General features: G+C 40.5%; 1 protein-coding gene across 1 annotated transcript in view; it reads right to left on the reverse strand.

Moving 5' to 3' along the window:
- The window catches only part of LOC106584882 (ras-specific guanine nucleotide-releasing factor 2), a gene marked incomplete at its 3' end in the record, with an annotated part of 149,821 nt that extends 132,612 nt beyond the window's left edge, over nt 1-17,209 (reverse strand). Inside the window, exon 1 of the mRNA XM_045706972.1 lies at nt 16,559-17,209. Coding sequence (XP_045562928.1) covers nt 16,559-16,834 — 276 coding nt within the window. The remainder of the gene's footprint in view (nt 1-16,558) is intronic.
- Between the last annotated feature and the right edge of the window lie 3,872 nt (nt 17,210-21,081).

The raw sequence follows: 21,081 nt of genomic DNA on the forward strand, positions 1-21,081 counted from the left end.
TAACAGCAGCTCTGTCAGGAGGAATGGGCCAAAATGCACCCAACTTATTGTGGAAGGCTATCCGAAAGGTTTGACCCAAGTTAAGCAATTTAAAGGCAATGCTACCATATACTAATTGAGTGTATGTAGACTTCTGACACACTGGGAATGTGATGAAAGAAAAAAAAGCTGAAATAAATGATTCTCTCTACTATTATTCTGACATTTCACATTCTTAAAATAAAGTTCTGATCCTAACTGACCTAATAGAGGGAAGTTGTACTAGGATTAAATGTTAGGAATTGTGAAAAACTGATTTTAAATGTATTTGGCTAAGGTATATGTAAACTTCCGACTTCAACTGTATGTATACATAAACATTCATACATCATTTTTTTTAGAATATACCTTTATTATTCCCGCAAACCCTACCATCCCTCCCCCAATTGGAGTAAACTAATAAACAATAACACTTAGGCTTCTACCTTCAGTTTATACATATTATACACATTTTACAGACACAATCTATTTTACAATAGTTATATTTTGTTTGTTTTTAGTCCTTCCTCTATTTCTGATGTTCTATTTGTAACTGTGCTATTTCACAACATTTCTGAACCTATATACATTTTACAGACCCTGTATGTTTTACATTGGTTATCTTGTTGTTATTAGTCCCACCCTTCAGCTCCATTCAACCCCTCCCATCTATCTCTTAACACCATCCATTTTGGATTTCTATTTGCCATATATTTTTCAACTGTGCTGTGATGATTCACAAAAGTACTGAACCTTTTTATTCTCATAGCTTCTACAGATTGTAAATTAAACATAAGCATTTTTCTAAAATAATTATTATATTATTGATTGATTGACTCTGACTTTTCAAATCACCCAGTACTGCCATCTGCAGAGTTAGTTCTAGGTAAATGTTGCAATTCTTCAGCCATTCCTGGACCTGTGACCAAAAACGAGCTACATATGGACAGTACCAAAATAAATGATCTAATGCAGGGCTGCCCAACCCTCGTCCTGGGCAGCTACCGTCCTGTGGGTTTTCAGTCCAACCCTAATTTAACACACCTGATTCTACTAATTAGCTGCTCAACAAGACCTTAACTAGCTGAATCAGATACGCTAAATTAGGCTTGGACTGAAAACCTACACGACAGTAGATCTCCAGGAAGAGGGTTGGGCAGCCCTGATCTAATGACTCTGCCTCCTCACAGCAAAATTGTCAGGGCTCGGAAGATTGTATTCCCCATATATATAACATTCTATTGGTTGCAAGAATTTTGTATAATAATTTAAATTGAAAAATTCAAAGTTTTGAATCCGGCATTGTTGGTCCTTAAATGAAATTGGTATATGTTTTTATTTATCACAATTTTCTTTAACCATTTATGGTCTTTAATGCACGGCCGACAGACAAGTTACTTTTTTCCCTCTTCTACTTGCCTCTTCCATTTTTGTGGTAATGCTGCAATTAGTTGGTTGTAATTTTGGGTAGCGCAGACATTTCCATATGTCTGTGTTAACTGCATGTGTGACAACTCCACCAGTCCTATTTATGATATCATTCACTAAAATTATACTTTTTTAAACATTTCTTCGAAAAATGTTTTTTTTTTTTATCAATTAGTATATTTGAGTTTAACCACAATATTTGTTGTATTATTTGTTCTGTTTTTTCAGGTGGATTAAACTGAAATTGCAACCAACTTTCTAAGGCTTGTTTAAAAAAGAACGATATTTTGGAGATTATTTCCTTTTCAAACAACCTAAAGTGAGCAGGTGTAATCTGAATAAAGGGAAAAAGGTTATTCTAGAACATAGGATGAGACATTCCTACCAATTTACTAGAGAACCGGTTTGGATTTCAGTATAACTTTTGTATGACTGATGCCTTCCATGAGAGGTCTAATGCTTTAATATCATTTCTGCACTCCGAATTCATATTAGTTATACAAATAGGCCCTTTTAATTTTGTCTGGCTTGCCATTCCAAATAAAATTGAATATTTTTTGTTCATATAATTTAAAAAGCAGGTTACTAGGTGTAGGCAAAACCATAAACATATAGGTAAACTGTGATATGACTAAAGAGTTAATCAGGGTGATTTTTTTAAAAATAGCTATTTTCCTTTCCATGGTAGCAAGATCTTATCTATTTTTGCTAACTTTATATAAAAATGTATGGAGTGAGAATTTATTTTTTGGGGGATTTGTATACCGAGTATGTCCGCATCTCCGTCAGACCATTTAATTGGTAAACTACACGGTAATGTAAAATTAGCATTTTTTTTGTGATCCAATAGGTAATATATATGTATTTATCAATACACTTATCATAATTTGGTTTTAATCCAGAGAGGATAGCAAAAGTATCTAGATCCTCTGAGGCCGTGGAGAGATTCTAATTGTGGTTTTAAAAGAAAACATGAATCATCAGCGTATAATGACACCTTCGTTTTTAAGCCACGGATTTGTAATCCCTAAATATTATTGTTGGATCTAATTTTAACAGCTAACATTTCAATGGCAATAATAAATAGATATGCCGATAGTGGACAACCTTGTTTTTCTCCTCTAGATAGTTTAAAACTTTCTGAGATGTAGCCATTATCTACTATTTTACACCTATACTATACATAACTTTAACCCATTTTATAAGAGATTCCCCAAAATTGAAATATTCTAGGCATTTATATATAAACTCCAGTTGTACTTTATCAAAAGCCTTTTCAAAATCAGCTATGAAAACCAGGCCTGGTGTCCCCAATATTTCATAGTATTCTATTGTTTCCAGTACTTGTCTTATATTATCTCTAATGTATCGTCCATGTAAAAAAACCTGTCTGATTAGGATGAATAATATCTGACGATACTTTTTTAATTCTATGCACCAAGCATTTTGCTAGGATTTTTGCATAACAACACTGAAGTGTAAGAGGCCTCCAATTTTTTTAAATGGACTGGATATTTATATATACCACTTGGGTCCTGTTTCAGTAATAATGAAATCATACATTCTTGTTGCGTGTCCGATAATCTACCATTTATATAGGAGTGGTTAAAACATGCTAATAATGGTTGTCTGAGTATATCAAAAAAAGTTTTGTATACTTACACTGGTATGCCATCCTGCCCTGGAGTTTTCCCAGCCTTAAAGGCTTTAATTGCATCAAGAAGTTCCTCCTCTGTAATTTGGCCTTCACATGAGTCTTTCTGTACAGATGTTAATTTTACATTATTATTAGGAAAAAAATCCATACAATTAGCATATTCTTAAAGTACTTCCTCTTTCACAATATCATTCGGTGAATCATGTGTGACTACATAATTTGTAACAAGTTTCAATATGTTTTTTTGGTAGCATTTCTATATTGAAGATTGAAAAAGAATTTGGTGCATTCTTCCCCATATTCCATCCAGTTCGCTTTATTTTTATAATATATTACACTATCTTTCTTGAATAATTTCCTCAATTTCTTTCTGTTTTTCCTCTAACTTATTCTTTGCCTCTATGGTACAGTTTTTATTGCTATCTAACTGTACAGTATTCCTTCAATTTCCTTTGTTAATATGGACTCTTTTGATCTAAATTGCTTTTGTTTTATAGATGAGTACTGAATTGCATGGCCTCTAAATGGCTTACCATAAGGGGATCTGCTGTACCTATGGTATGTCTGAAAAAGTCAGTTATAAATTCTTCTGTCCTAGTTCTAAACAATTTATCATCTAGTAGGCTTTGATTAAATTTCCAATATCCTCGCCCATGTGGAAATTCTGTAAGAGTAATATATATGCCAATTATGTGATGATCTGACCACATTCTGTCCCCTATCAACACTTTTGGTGTCAGAGAGAATGGCATAAGAAAGTAGTCAAGACGACTAGCCATGTATATCTCACTATGTCAGGGTATTTAAGCCTCCATATATCCACTAATTCCAATATATCCATGACATTCACGATTTCCTTAAGTGCCTGAGGGTGATAGTTTGTAGTGTGATTTCCTTTCCGGTCCATAGAGGTATTTAAGACCATATTAAAATCTCCCACATAATAATCGAGTCTAGAGTTGCTTGTAGAGTTGATCAATTCTCATATATAATTTCAAAGAAGCTTGGGTCATCATTATTTGGACCGCATAGGTTTATAAGCCATATCTGTTTATTGTCCAATAACATATTTAAAATAATCCATCTACCTTGATTATCTGTTTGGACAACTTGCACATTTGGATCAAAATTACTGTTAATTAATATCATTACCCCTTTTGAGTTTCTTTGCCCATGGGAGAAATATATTTAGCCCCCCAGAGTCCTTCTTCCACAAAACATCATCTAATATTGTTGAATGAGTTTCCTGTAAACAATAGATATTATATTCCTTCTCTTTTAGCCAGGAAAATACTGATCGTCTTTTCTTATTATCTGCTAAACCATTATAATTATAACTGGCTATACTTATTTCACCACTTACCATAATGAGAGACAACTTTCAATTCTAATTATCAGAATATATGTTTGTAAATGTACCATTAAAAAGTAACATGATGATTGAGTGTCTATATAGCTGTACCATGATATTTGCATTGCTACTAAGTGAACTTCCAATTGGTCCCCACTACTCCACCCGCTAAAAGCCCTCCTCATCCCGAGTTGGGTTGCCATCCCAATGCCCGCAGACCACCCCCGACCCCCCGGATCCCATATCCCTGGAAAGACCGGGACCCATCCTTCAAAAAGAGCACACAGTGCCACCCATAGAACAGAAGCAGATCAACCGCCAAATGCATTTCCATCACCCTCACCTCGATTTGTATTACATATAGCTATTCAAAAAAATATATAAATATATACACTGCTCAAAAAAATAAAGGGAACACTTAAACAACACATCCTAGATCTGAATGAAAGAAATAATCTTATTAAATACTTTTTTCTTTCCATAGTTGAATGTGCTGCCAAAATCACACAAGAATAATCAATGGAAATCCAATTTATCAACCCATGGAGGTCTGGATTTGGAGTCACACTCAAAATTAAAGTGGAAAACCACACTACAGGCTGATCCAACTTTGATGTGATGTCCTTAAAACAAGTCAAAATGAGGCTCAGTAGTGTGTGTGGCCTCCACGTGCCTGTATGACCTCCCTACAACGCCTGGGCATGCTCCTGATGAGGTGGCGGATGGTCTCCTGAGGGATCTCCTCCCAGACCTGGACTAAAGCATCCGCCAACTCCTGGACAGTCTGTGGTGCAAGGTGGCATTCGTGGATGGAGCGAGACATGATGTCCCAGATGTGCTCAATTGGATTCAGGTCTGGGGAACGGGCGGGCCAGTCCATAGCATCAATGCCTTCCTCTTGCAGGAACTGCTGACACACTCCAGCCACATGAGGTCTAGCATTGTCTTGCATTAGGAGGAACCCAGGGCCAACCGCACCAGCATATGGTCTCATAAGGGGTCTGAGGATCTCATCTCGGTACCTAATGGCAGTCAGGCTACCTCTGGCGAGCACAGGGAGGGCTGTGCGGCCCCCCAAAGAAATGCCACCCCACACCATGACTGACCCACCGCCAAACCGGTCATGCTGGAGGATGTTGCAGGCAGCAGAACGTTCTCCACAGCATCTCCAGACTCTGTCACGTCTGTCACATGTGCTCAGTGTGAACCTGCTTTCATCTGTGAAGAGCACAGGGCGCCAGTGGCGAATTTGCCAATCTTGGTGTTCTCTGGCAAATGCCAAAAGTCCTGCACGGTGTTGGGCTGTAAGCACAACCCCCACCTGTGGACGTCGGGCCCTCATACCACCCTCATGGAGTCTGTTTCTGACCGTTTGAGCAGACACATGCACATTTGTGGCCTGCTGGAGGTCATTTTGCAGGGCTCTGGCAGTGCTCCTCCTGCTCCTCCTTGTACAAAGGCGGAGGTAGCGGTCCTGCTGCTGGGTTGTTGCCCTCCTATGGCCTCCTCCACGTCTCCTGATGTACTGGCCTGTCTCCTGGTAGCGCCTCCATGCTCTGGACACTACGCTGACAGACACAGCAAACCTTCTTGCCACAGCTCGCATTGATGTGCCATCCTGGATGAGCTGCACTACCTGAGCCACTTGTGTGGGTTGTAGACTCCGTCTCATGCTACCACTAGAGTGAAAGCACCGCCAGCATTCAAAAGTGACCAAAACATCAGCCAGGAAGCATAGGAACTGAGAAGTGGTCTGTGGTCTCCACCTGCAGAACCACTCCTTTATTGGGGGTGTCTTGCTAATTGCCTATAATTTCCACCTGTTGTCTATTCCATTTGCACAACAGCATGTGACATTTATTGTCAATCAGTGTTGCTTCCTAAGTGGACCGTTTGATTTCACAGAAGTGTGATTGACTTGGAGTTACATTGTGTTGTTTAAGTGTTCCCTTTATTTTTTTGAGCAGTATATATATATTTTTTAAATCCTGTTTATCTTATTTTCCATAAATAGCTATTAATATTTGTAGTAATGTAGGCAATTTAGGCAAAGGATTTTTACCTCTCACCAGTCTTGCCCTTAACAAAATTACATTATGGCAAGCAATTATTATATAGGCAAACAATTATTGTGAATCATCCTATATTGTCCCTAACATCTTTTACTCCCTCGCAACAGTTGTGGGATACACACACACACACACACACACACACACACACACACACACACACACACACACACACACATACACACACACACACACACACACACACATTTCACAGTCTCCAAGTCCAGAACAGACACACAGTACTACATAGAGCCATGACTACATGGAACTCCAATACACATCAAATGACTGACACAAGCAGTAAAATTAGATTTAAAAAAACAGATGAAAAAACACCTTATGGAACAGTGGGGACTGTGAAGCAACACAAACATTGGCACAGATACATGCATACACACACACACGATACATACACATGCATTTAGTACTCTATATATGTGGTAGTGGTGGAGTAGGGGTCTGAGGGCACACAGTGTGTTGTGAAATCTGTGATTGTATTGTAATATTTTTAAAACTGCATAAACTGCCTTAATTTTGCTGGACCCCAGGAAGAGTAGCTGCTGCTTTGGCAGCTAATGGGGATCCATAATAAATACAAATACAACCCCTTTCCCCCACAACAACCATAGACTCAGATTCTCAACAGATGCACCATCCCAGAGCCCAACTCAAGAAAGGTCTTGATTTACAAATGCATATACAGTTGCAGCTGTATGAGAAGGCCTAATAAAACTGTGCAAAAAACATGGGCAGAAATGGGAAGATTTGATAAACCATTGTCACGTCCTAGATGATGGAGGTCAGATATACCCCCTTCCCCTGAAACACCCACAACATGGTCCCCTGTACTGACCATATTCCCAAGCATCTCCGTGCAGTCAGACCTTTGATTTTGTGCCACCAGGGCCACAATAATGTGCATACTCTCTGAATGTCCGAGTGTGACCCCCTCCCCATGGGTTACCCAGGCTTTTAACCATTATTTTATCTTTAAGGAAAGCAACGCTTGTTTGTGTCTTTCTCCAATAGTCGCAGCTTTTTCGTCAGTAATCTCGAGGCTTGCCTTCAACACTTTTATATCCTTACTGACTAGTTAAAAAATATATAATATACCCAGTTTGTCATTTATTGATTTTAACAGATCGGTTTCGACCTTTACCATTCCCGGTGGTGAAAATATTAAATCGTCTGTCTGTAGAAGAGTCAAGTTTTCGTTTTGAAATAGGTTCCCCTGTCTTACTCTCCGTCATGTTTGGGTGTTGCTTGTTTTAGTAATATTTGTCGATACATTTCTCTAGTCTTATGATTTGTTTTGTGTTGTTATCCAGATTGAAGGTTATTACCCACCAGATTGTGTAGTGCTAAAATGTAATCTAACTTACCGATATTGAATATTACGTTTTTATCATGAGGTGGTCTACATTGCTGTGTTCAGTCCGCCATCTTGCCACTTCCCTATTCTTAACTGGTTTTCCACTATTGATAATGTATATTAATTGCTAGTACAATGCCTTGCAAAAGTATTCATCCCCCTTGGCGTTTTTCCTATTTTGTTGCATTACAACCTTGAATTTAAATAGATTTTGGGGGGGATTTCATGTAATGGCATTACACAAAATATTCCAAATTGGTGAAAAAAATTAAAATAAAGTGGTGCGTGCATATGTATTCACCCCCTTTGCTATGAAGCCCCTACTTAAGATCTGGTGTAACCAATTACCTTCATCAGTCACATAATTAGTTCAATAAAGCCCACCTGTGTGCAATCTGTCACATGATCTGTCACATGATCTTAGTATACAGTGGGGGGGAAAAAGTATTTGATCCCCTGCGATTTTGTATGTTTGCCCACTGACAAAGAAAGGATCAGTCTATAATTTTAATGGTAGGTTTATTTGAACAGTGAGAGACAGAATAACAACAAAAAAATCCAGAAAAACGCATGTCAAAAATGTTATAAATTGATTTGCATTTTAATGAGGAAAATAATTATTTGACCCCCTCTCAATCAGAAAGATTTCTGGCTCCCAGGTGTCTTTTATACAGGTAACGAGCTGAGATTAGGAGCACACTCTTAAAGGGAGTGCTCCTAACCGCAGCTTGTTACCTGTAAAAAAGACACCTGTCCACAGAAGCAATCAATCAATCAATCAGATTCCAAACTCTCCACCATGGCCAAGACCAAAGAGCTCTCCAAGGATGTCAGGGACAAGATTGTAGACCTACACAAGGCTGGAATGGGCTAGAAGACCATCGCCAAGCAGCTTGGTGAGAAGGTGACAACATTTGGTGTGATTATTCGCAAATGGAAGAAACACAAAATAACTGTCAATCTCCCTCGGCCTGGGGCTCCATGCAAGATCTCACCTCGTGGAGTTGCAATGATCATGAGAAGAGTGAGGAATCCGCCCAGAACTACACGGGAGGATCTTGTCAATGATCTCAAGGCAGCTGGGACCATAGTCACCAAGAAAACAATTGGTAACACACTACGCCGTGAAGGACTGAAATCCTGCAGCGCCCGCAAGGTCCCCCTGCTCAAGAATACATATACATGCCCGTCTGAACTTTGCCAATGAACATCTGAATGATTCAGAGGACAACTGGTGAAAGTGTTGTGGTCAGATGAGACCAAAATGGAGCTCTTTGACATCAACTCAACTCGCCGTGTTTGGAGGAGGAGGAATGCTGCTTATGACCCCAAGAACACCATCTCCACCGTCAAACATGGAGGTGGAAACATTATGCTTTGGGGGTGTTTTTCTGCTAAGGGGACAGGACAACTTCACCGCATCAAAGGGACGATGGACGGGGCCATGTACCGTCAAATCTTGGGTGAGAACCTCCTTCCCTCAGCCAGGGCATTGAAAATGTCTATTCCAGCATGACAATGACCCAAAACACACGACCAAGGCAACAAAGGAGTGGCTCAAGAAGAAGGACATTAAGGTCCTGGAGTGGCCTAGCCAGTCTCCAGACCTTAATCCCATAGAAAATCTGTGGAGGGAGCTGAAGGTTTGAGTTGCCAAACGTCAGCCTCAAAACCTTAATGACTTGGAGAAGATCTGCAAAGAGGAGTGGGACAAAATCCCTCCTGAGATGTGTGCAAACCTGGTGGCCAACTACAAGAAATGTCTGACCTCTGTGATTGCCAACAAGGGTTTTGCCACCAAATGCTAAGTCATGTTTTGCAGAGGGGTCAAATGCTTATTTCCCTCATTAAAATGCAAATCATTTTATAACATTTTTGACATGCCTTTTACTGGATTTTTTTGTTGTTATTCTGTCTCTCACTGTTCAAATAAACCTACTATTAAAATTATAGACTGATAATTTCTTTGTAAGTGGGCAAACGTACAAAATCAGCAGGGGATCAAATACTTTTTCCCCCCACTGTATATACACCTGTTCTGAAAGGCCCCAGAGGCTGCAACACCACTAAGCAAGCGGCACCATGAAGACCAAGGAGCTCTCCAAACATGTCAGGGACAAAGTTGTGCAGAAGTACAGATCAGGGTTGGGTTATAAAAAATATCAGATACTTTGAACATCCCACAGAGCACCATTAAATCCATTATTAAAAAATGGAAAGAATATGGCACCACAACAAACCTGCTAAGAGAGGGCCGCCCACCAAAACTCACAGACCAGGCAAGGAGGGCATTAATCAGAGGCGCAACAAAGAGACCAAAGACAACCCTGAAGGAGCTGCAAAGCTCCACAGCAGAGATTGGGGTATCTGTCCATAGGACTACTTTAAGCCGTAAACTCCACAGAGCTGGGCTTTACGGAAGAGTGGCCAGAAAAAAGCAATTTCTTAAAGAAAAAAATAAGCAAACACGTTTGGTGTTCACCAAAAGGCATGTGGGAGAATCCCCAAACATATGGAAGAAGGTACTCTGGTCAGATTAGTATAAAACTGAGCTTTTGGCCATCAAGGAAAACTATGTCTGGCACAAACCCAACACCTCTCGTCACCCCGAGAACCACATCCCAACAGTGAAGCATGGTGGTTACAGCATCATGCTGTGGGGATGTTTTTCCATCGGCAGGAACTGGGAAACAGGTCAGAATTGAAGGAATGATGGAGGGCGCTAAATACAGGGAAATTATTGAGGGAAACCTGTTTCAGTCTTCCAGAGATTTGAGACTGGGACTGAGGTTCACCTTCCAGCAGGACAATGACCCTAAGCATACTGCTAAAGCAACACTCGAGTGGTTTAAGGGGAAACATTTAAATGTCTTGGAATGGCCTAGTCAAAGCCATGACCTCAATCCAATTGAGAATCTGTGGTATGACTTAAATATTGCTGTACACCAGCGGAACCCATCCAACTTGAAGGAGCTGGAGTAGTTTTGCCTTGAAGAATGGGCAAAAATCACAGTGGCTAGATGTGCCAAGCTTATAGACTTATCCAAGAGACATGCAGCTGTAATTGCTGCAAAAGGTGGCTCTACAAAGTATTGAATTTGGGGGGGTGAACAGTTATGCATGCTCAAGTTCTGTTTGTCTTATTTCTTGTTTGTTTCACAATAAAACATATTTTGCATCTTCAAAGTGGTAGGCATGTTGTGTAAATGAAATGATACAAAAATAAATTTTAATTCCAGGTTATAAGGCAAGAAAATAGGAAAAATGCCAAGGGGGTGAATACTTTTGCAAGCCACTGTATATTACTTGCTTTAGCAAGTCTCTCGGATTTCCTACCAGAGAGATTGTAAACTGTAATCTGTTTTACTGAGACTTGGCTAACGGGGGAGGTACTTGATACGGCTATACAGCCTGCAGGGTTTTCTGTACATCGGCAAGACAGGACAAAATGACTTTGCGGGAAGAATAAAGACGGAGGAGTATGTTTCATGATCAAGAACTCATGGTGTGACTGTCGGAAGGTAAAAACTCTAAAGACTTTCTGTCCCCCTGACCTGGAATACCTCACGATGAAATGCCGACCACATTATCTCCCCAGAAAATTCACAGGTGTTTGAATCACGGCTGTGTACATTTTGAAAGAATTACACAGGACTTTCAACAAATTCGAAACAGGATATCCTGAGGCCGCTTTCGTTGTAGCCAAGGACTTTAACAAAATACATCTAAGGAAAGTTCTCCCGAAATTCCATCAACACATCTCTTGGCTCACTCGGGGGAAAAATACGTTGGACCATTGTTATTCTCCATTCCGACTGCATGGCCAAACATGACTCCAACACCATCATGAAGTTTGCAGATGACACAACGATGGTGGGCCTGATCGGCGACAGCGACGAAACAGCCAACAAAGTCCTGTCGTAGTGGTGCCAGGGAAACAGTCTCTCCCTCAACGTCAGAAAAACCAAGGAGCTGATCGTGGACTACATGAAACAGGGGGAGGAGCATGCCCCTATTGTCATTGACTGGGCTACAGTGGAGAGGGTAAAAAGCGTAAAGTTCCTAGGCTTGCACATCACAGAGTACCTGACATAGTCCAATCATGTCTGATGAAATGTGTCATGGGCCCTCGGGTCCTAAAGAAGTTCTACAGCTGCACAATCGAGAGCATCTTGACAGGCTGCATCACCACCTGGTACAGCAACTGCACCACCCTCAACCGGAAGGCCCTCCAGAAGGTGTTGCGGACGGCACAATAAATCACTGGGGGTGAGCTCCCTGCCCTCCAGGACATCTACACCAGGCGGTGTTTGAGGAAGGCCCAAAAGATCGACCAGTACTCCCGTCACCCGAGCAACGGACTGCTCACTCTCTTACCATCTGGCAAGCAGTATCGGAGTATCAGGTCTCAGACCAACAGGCTCAGAGACAGCTTCTACCACCAGGCCATCAGACTGCTGAAAAGCTAAACCTAGATGTCTCCCTGCACAGACCTGCACCTTAGAGACTATTTGCACCGGAGAGAATATATGCACCTTAGAAAGTATTTCCACCGACTACCCACACATCCAACCCTTCACACACACACACACACACACACACACACAGAGAGTCAACGCTGCTGTTCTAATATATACAGTTGAAGTCAGAAGTTTAGATACACCTTAGCCAAATACATTTAAACTCAGTTTTTTAATTTAATCCTAGTAACAATTCCCTGTCTTAAATCAGTTAGGATCAAAACTTTATTTTAAGAATGTCAAATGTCAGAATAATAGTAGAGAGAATGATTTATTTCAGCTTTTATTTCTTTCATCACATTCCCTGTGGGTCAGAACATTACATACACTCAATTAGTATTTGGTAGCATTGCCTTTAACTTGGGTCAAACGTTTCCGGTAGCCTTCCACAAGCTTCCCACAATAAGTTCCATTCCTCCTTCTCACAACTTTGGAAGTATGCTTGGGGTAATTGTCCATTTGGAAGACCCATTTGCGACCAAGCTTTAACTTCCTGACTGATATCTTGAGATGTTGCTTCAGTATATCCACAGAATTCTTGCTACAATATATTCACATTTTCCCTCCTCAGTAGTTATCTATTTTGTGAAGTGCACCAGTTCCTCCTGCAGGAAAGCACCCCCACAACATGATGCTGCCACCCCCGTGCTTCACGGTTGGGATGGTGTTCTTCGGCTTGCAAGCCTCCCCCGTTTTCCTCCAAACATAACGATGGTCATTATGGCCCAACAGTTCTATTTTTGTTTCATCAGACCAGAGGACATTTCTCAAAAAATAGTACGATCTTTGTCCCCATGTGCATTTGTAAACCGTAGTCAGTTTTTTTTATGGCAGTTTTTCTGCAGTGGCTTCTTCCTTGTTGAGCGGCCTTTCAGGTTATGTCAATATAGGACTTGTTTTACTGTGGATATCCTGTTAGGGCTAGGGGGCAGTATTGACACGGCTGGATAAAAAAACATACCCGATTTCATCTGGTTACCACTCCTACCCAGTAACTAGAATATGCATATACTTATTACATATGGATAGAAAACATCCTACATTTTCTAAAACTGTTTGAATGGTGTCTGTGAGTATAACAGAACTCATTTGGCAGGCAAAACCCTGAGACATTTTCTGACAGGAAGTGGATACCTGATGTGTTGTATTGCCTTTAAACCTATCCCATTGAAAAACACAGGGGCTGAGGAATATTTTGGCACTTCCTATTGCTTCCACTAGATGTCACCAGCCTTTACAAAGTGTTTTGAGTCTTCTGGAGGGAGATCTGACCGAACAAGAGCCATGGAACGATGATGTCCCATTAGACACCTGGCGCGCGAGTTCATGTTGGGTACCCTCGTTCCAATACGTTATAAAAGACTATGCATTCGTCCACCTTGAATATTATTCATGTTCTGGTTAAAAAAGGCCCTAATGATTTATGCTATACAACGTTTGACATGTTTGAACGAACGTAAATATATTTTTTCCCCTCGTTCATGACGAGAAGTCCGGCTGGCTTAGATCATGTGCTAACAAGACGGAGATTTTTGGACATAAATGATGAGCTTTTTTGAACAAAACTACATTCGTTATGGACCTGTGATACCTGGAAGTGACATCTGATGAAGAGAATCAAAGGTAATGGATTATTTACATAGTATTTTCGATTTTAGATCTCCCCAACATGACGTCTAGTCTGTATCGCAACGCGTATTTTTCTGGGCGCAGTGCTCAGATTATTGCAAAGTGTGATTTCCCAGTAAGGTTATTTTTAAATCTGGCAAGTTGATTGCGTTCAAGAGATGTAAATCTATAATTCTTTAAATGACAATATAATATTTTACCAATGTTTTCTAATTTTAATTATTTAATTTGTGACGCTGACTTGACTGCCGGTTATTGGAGGGAAACGATTTCCTCAACATCAATGCCATAGTAAAACGCTGTTTTTGGATATAAATATGAACTTGATAGAACTAAAAATGCATGCATTGTCTAACATAATGTCCTAGGAGTGTCATCTGATGGAGATTGTAAAAGGTTAGTGCATCATTTTAGCTGGTTTTATGGTTTTGGTGACCCTGTCTTTGAATTGACAAAACATTACACACAACTCTTGTAAATGTACTGTCCTAACATACTCTAAATTTATGCTTTCGCCGTAAAACCTTTTTGAAATCGTAAAACGTGGTTAGATTAAGGAGATGTTTATCTTTCAAAGGGTGTAAAATAGTTGTATGTTTGAAAAATTTGAATTTTGACATTTATTTGGATTCAAATTTGCCGCTCTTGAAATGCACCTGCTGTTGATGGAGTGCACCACGGGTGGCACGCTAGCGTCCCACCTAGCCCATAGAGGATATAGATACTTTTGTACCTGTTTCCTCCAGCATCTTCACAAGGTCCTTTGCTGTTGTTCTGGGATTGATTTGCACTTTTCGCACCAAAGTGCGTTCATCTCAAGTGCTGATTTCTTTTGATTTTCCCATGATGTCAAGCAAAGTGGCACTGAGTTTGAAGGTAGGCCTTGAAATACATCCACAGGTACACCTCCAATTGACTCAAATGATGTCAATTAGCCTATCTGAAGTTTCTAAAGCCATGACATAATTTTCTGGAATTTTCCAAGCTGATTAAAGGCACAGTCAACTTAGTGTATGTAAACTTCTGGCCCACTGGAATTCTGATACAGTGAATTATAAGTGAAATAATCTGTCTGTAAACAATTGTTGGAAAAATGACTTGTCATGCACAAAGATGTCCTAACCGACTTTCCAAAACTATAGTTTGTTAACAATAAATTTGTGGAGTGTTTGAAAAACGAGTTTTAATGTCTCCAACCTAAGTGTATGTAAACTTCCGACTTCAACTGTACTATTGATTCCACTACCCACTTCATACTTGTAAATACAGTCCATTACTATTATGCATACTACGTCTTCTATTACTTGTTATTTTTTACTTGACTCTTTTCATTGTTATTATTGATTCAGGTATTGCATTGTTGAGGGAGCTAGCGCAAAAGAGTTTCGATGCAACTTTTGTACTTGCTGTGAACTGTGTATGTGACTAACACATTTTATATCTCTCCTCGTCCCATTTCTTCTCTCCTCCTCCCCCCCGTCCTATCCTCTCCTCTTTCCATCTCTTCTCTCCTCCTCCCTTTCTCCTATCCTACTCTCTCCTCGTCAGCTTAGCCATAGCTGTCCAGCTCTTGCCTGGGGAGGACCAATTAGGACCAGTGCAGAGCCGAAAGGGAGTAGTTATCATGGCTGGTTATAGCCAGGGGCAATGCACACATACAAACAAACAGAGAGAGACTTTAACTGAGCCCTACACAAGGCTTTAAAAGCTTTCTGCAGGAGACACAGGCCTACTCCTCAAGGCTTTAAACACCAGCCTTTGTCATCTATCCCTCTCTCTCCTTTTTTCAATTGTCTCTTTAATGTGTGTGTGTGTGTCACCACAAAGGCTCATAGAACAGGAACAGAATCGATATGAAGGCAATAATTAGTTGATGCCAAAATCTAATAACATACTGCACCCATGGCTTGTGACTGAAATATAGTTCCAACAGCAACTGTCTCTATTCCATAAGATTATTTGTTTATGTTTGATAGAGCCTGAAATGAATCAATGATATGATCGCATTCAACAGGTTTCCCTACATGCAGAAAATGTCATTCAAATGACTCACACACAGGAACATTTGAATGTGGACAGCAACTGTCATTTTCATATTAGTGAAAATAACATTTTTCTGCCAAACCACAGGGTGTTGGCCTACATGAGGGGTGGGAATAGAGGGGTGGGAACACACTATAGGAATAGGTTCACACAGTCCATGCACACATTGTACCTAATTGGCAATGACAAGACAATACAGTTCTTTTTCATTTTAAAAAGAGGATTGACAATTTGAATACTGCATAAAGCCAATTAAGTGCCATCATCACTCTGATCATCTCAACGTCCACTTCACCACCCTCTCTTGTTCTGGTCGTCTGCTTTACTAGACTGCATTACCTCTCCCTTTCTCGTTGACTGAATGCTCTGGGCAGCTGTTCTGAAAACAGATTACCGGTATCAGAGTTTAGGCTGCAGCGGGAAAGTTTGTCATCCACACAGATACACAGTTTGCGTAAGTCTCTCTCTCACCTGTTTGTCGAGGGTCTCTTTTCCCGCAGTGGAGACCTTCGGAACAGGCACGCTCTCGCAGGTGCAGCCCTCCAAGAGGTAAATCCCGGCGGGCCGTACACTCTGCTCGTTTTCGAAGTAAAAAAACACGTTTTGGTACAGCGCAAAGAACTTCTCGTGCCATCTGCTGTTCTCCGTGGTCTTCTTGCTCAAATAACCGCGCTTGGTACCCTCCTTACGCGCAACGACTGAGAGGAACATAGCGTGTCCCTCATTAAACCTGACACTCTTCTGCATTTTAATTTATTCCTTTTTGTTTTTTATAAAACCGTGTATAGGCTATTGAATGCGAGACCAAATCCGCCGGTGTGTGTTTAAACTTCCCCTTTCAGTGAATGAAGAGGGAAAGTGGTCACCAGGCTGAGCATCACCAGGCTGAGCGCCGAGGTGCACGGGAAAGTTGCCCCGCCAAAGTCAGAGCTCTTACGGGGAAACTCATATTCGAGAGAGACCCCGTCAACGACTTCTTAAACCCAGGTATGATCCATGTCCACATCTGCCAAACGTTGAAAAGAAAGGTAGACAAAATCCCAGATGGAGGAAAGAGTAGGCTATGAGATGCAGAAAATGGAAAGGGGGGAAAGCCTTGGAGAGGACAAACAGTGTGGTCGAATCACCGCCTAGATCAGCAACAATTGGCTTTGACACCGCCTCTCTGTACACAGAAAAATGCTGGGTTAAAAAAAACATCTAATTTGTGTTATTTGGTAACCCAGCGCTGGCAAAAAATTGGACACAACACATGCTGTGTTATTTTGACGTAGCCAGTTGGGTTGCGTGAATGTTGGGTTTACCTAAAAATGGGTTCATTTCGTTTTTATTCATGTTCATGCGGTGTTGACCCAGCACTTGGGTGTTTTTTTTTTAATGGAATCTATTTTTAATACACATGTTCCAAACACTGTCAAGACTCAGCATATCTAAGCATTTAGATCAATGACATCGTGGCGCTATAAAGGGCACATGTTTATATCTCTTGATATTTTTACTCAGAGGGATGGAATTGGGCACAAATGCTAAGGGATATGAGTCTAGCTAAACTGTAGAATATGATTCTGTTTGGCCACATGGTGGCTCTGTTGGACAGGAAAGGTTATTAATGCAAGCTCATTGGCTTATTGCGGCCATATTGTTTTTAAAATTATTATTATGGATCCCCATTTGAGCAAGAGTCATGGAAAGTATTGTGTTTGAAGATATGCATCCATAGATGCTATATAACAAATTTGGTGCCGATCGGTTTAGCCGTCCTGGAGAAGACAACGTTTGAAGTAGTCACAATCATTAAAAATAGTCAAAAATATGCATATTGCATAATTTTGAATTGTGGTATTTGGCAGGCATGGTAAGGAGAGCAGAAGTAGCTCCTCCTAGGGCGATGTGTCCAATTTGTCCTAATGGTAGCAAAGTGGTCTACAGCTTGAACCCTGGCATTGCTGCTTGCAGCTATTTATTATTATTAGGGGTTCAGCAGCGAAGATGGTGAAACCCTATTGTTTCTTCTGGTTAGGGGTTCAGCAGCAAAGCTGGTCAAACCCTATTGTGTTTCTACTGGTTCATTATTATTAGGGGTTAAAGCAGCAAAGCTGGTCAAACCCTATTCTATTGTTGGCATTCATTATTATTATTATTCATTTTCTTCCGTAAAGCTAAATTTAAATTCCTGTGAGATGGTAATGCCTAGGAAGATGCAACTTGGCATGATGGTAAAGGCCCATGGGCCACACCCTCTCATGCAATGCAATGCCATTTTGAATTGTGTGAAAAACACTTAAAACGCTACTCCTCTGGCACCGAATGACCGGTCTGCACAAAACTTGATATGTGGCATCTATGGACAAAGTTCTCCCAACTCAACATTTTCCAGATTAGAAGCTAAAACAACATGGCTGCTATTGACCAATAAGTATACATGTGTGCATGGTCTGGCACATAAATGCATATTTGTATTTATATTTATTACGGATCCCCAACTCTTCCTGGGGTTCAGCAAAATTAAGGCAGTTCTATATATTTTCATAGATTACAATACATTTACAACAGATTAAGTGTGTGCTCTCCGGCCCCAACTCTACTACCACATATCTACAACACAAATCCATGTGTACATGTGTGTGTGTGTATAGTGCGTATGTTATCGTGTGTGTATGCATGTGTCTGTTCCTATGTTTGTGTTGCTTCACAGTCCCCACTGTTCCATAAGGTATATTTGATCTGATTTTTAAGTCTAATTTTACTGCTTGTGTGAGTTACTTGATGTGGAATCGAGTTCCATGTAGTCATGGCTCTATGTACTACTGTGCACCTCCCATAGTCTGTTCTGGACTTGGGGACCGTGAAGAGACCTCTGGTGGCATGTCTTGTGGGGTATGCATGGGTGTCCGAGCTGTGTGCCAGTAGTTCAAACAGACAGCTCGGTGCATTCAACATGTCAATACCTCTCACAAATAAAAGTAGTGATGAAGTCAATCTCTCCTCCACTTTGAGCCAGGAGAATTTGACATGCATATTATTAATATTAGCTCTCTGTGTACATCCAAGGGCCAGCCATGCTGCCCTGTTCTGAGCCAATTTCAATTTTCTGAAGTCCCTCTTTGTGGCACCTGACCACATGACTGAACAGTCGTCCAGGTGCGACAAAACTATGGCCTGTAGGACTTGCCTTGTTGATAGTGCTGTTAAGATTGCAGAGCAGCTCTTTATAATGGACAGACTTCTCCCCATCCTAGCTACTGTTGTATCAATATGTTTGAAACATGACAGTTTACAAGCCAGGGTTACTCCAAGCAGTTTAGTCTCCTCAACATGCTCAATTTCCACATTATTAATTACAATATTTAGTTGATGTTTAGGGTTTAGTGAATGATTTGTCCCAAATACAATGCTTTTAGGTTTTTAAATATTTAGGAATGACTTATTCCTTGCCACCCATTCTGAAACCGCAGCTCTTTGTGTTGCAGTCATTTCAGTCGCTGTAGTAGCTGACGTGTATAGTGTTGAGTCATCCGCATACAGACACATTGGCTTTACTCAAAGCCAGTGGCATGTCATTAGTAAAGATTGAAAAAAGTAACGGGCCTAGACAACTGCCCTGGGGAATTCCTGATTCTACCTGGGTTTTGTTGGAGAGGCTTCCATTAAAGAACACCCTCTGTGTTCTGTTAGACAGGTAACTCTTTGTCTACAATATAGCAGGGGGTTTAAAGCCAAACACCATTTTTTCCAAAAGTTTACTAAGGGTTGGTAACAGGCTGATTGGTCGGCTATTTGAGCCAATAAAGGGGGCTTTACTATTTTTAGGTAGCGGAATAACTTTTGCTTCCCTCCAGACCTGAGTGCACACACTTTCTAGTAGGCTTAAATTGAAGTTTGCTAATCTTGCCAATTAAAAAATCATTAAAGTAGCACCTGATTCAATGAATGATTGATAATTTTTACCACAAGGACAAGTTATAAGATAAATACGCCCATACTGGATGGAAATTACAAGTGTAATGGCTGTGCTCAATGCAATGGCACTTATAAATGTAGATCCTTCAAACACCCCCAAACAGGGAAATCTATCCCAGGTGTTATTACGTGTTCCACTAAGACAGTTATTTATCTTATAACTTGTCCTTGTGGTAAAAATTATGTGGGTAAAACAAAGCGTGAATTAAAAGTACGTATCTCAGAGCATCGTAGCACCATTAGGTGCAAAAGCTTGACTTACCCAGTTGCGGCCCACTTTTTGGAAGCAAACCCTTCGATTTCGTCTCTGCGTTATATTGGCATTGAACATGTCACCCTCCCGAGGAGAGGGGGTGACCTTGATAATTTATTGTTAAAACGAGAGGCTGCCTGGATCTTTAATTTAAAGACCCTTGCTCCCTTCGGTCTCAACATAGACTTTGATCTGAAGCCATTCTTGTGATTATTGTGATTTTGCCATTGTAATTGTTTGTTAGATACATTTTAGACTACAAATGCTATGATCGTATGCTATCCATTTGTTTGTCTTTTTGTATGTTCTTTGTATGCCATTTTATTTAAATATTTGAGTTAACCAATGATATTAGGCCACACTTGGCCATGATTACAAACACCTGTGTGTCTTCTGACACTATATAAATGACTCATCTCGCAGTGTTTTGTGATGATACCCTGATGAAGATAGCTTTGCTGTCGAAACGTTGGTTATTAGGTTATTACATTTTTGCATCTGAGCTCTTAGAGAGTGTGCGGCTTTCCCTTATTTTCTAGTTTTCTACTCCGCTAGCCAGCACCTCGCCTTTATAGGTGTTCGTTTCTTTTTTCTAGATTGATTGATAACCTGAACCAGGTTGCAGGCACTAGTTACAGTTTGAAGCTTTCTCTTGAGTGCGCAGGCTGATGAAAGCCAGGCAATATTTAAATCACCCATAAAATATACCTCTCTATTGATATCACATACATTATCAAGCATTCCACTTGTTATCCAGATACTGACTGTAAACACTTGGTGG

Source organism: Salmo salar, chromosome ssa24 (assembly GCF_905237065.1).
Source record: "Salmo salar chromosome ssa24, Ssal_v3.1, whole genome shotgun sequence".
Lineage (NCBI taxonomy): Eukaryota > Metazoa > Chordata > Actinopteri > Salmoniformes > Salmonidae > Salmo > Salmo salar.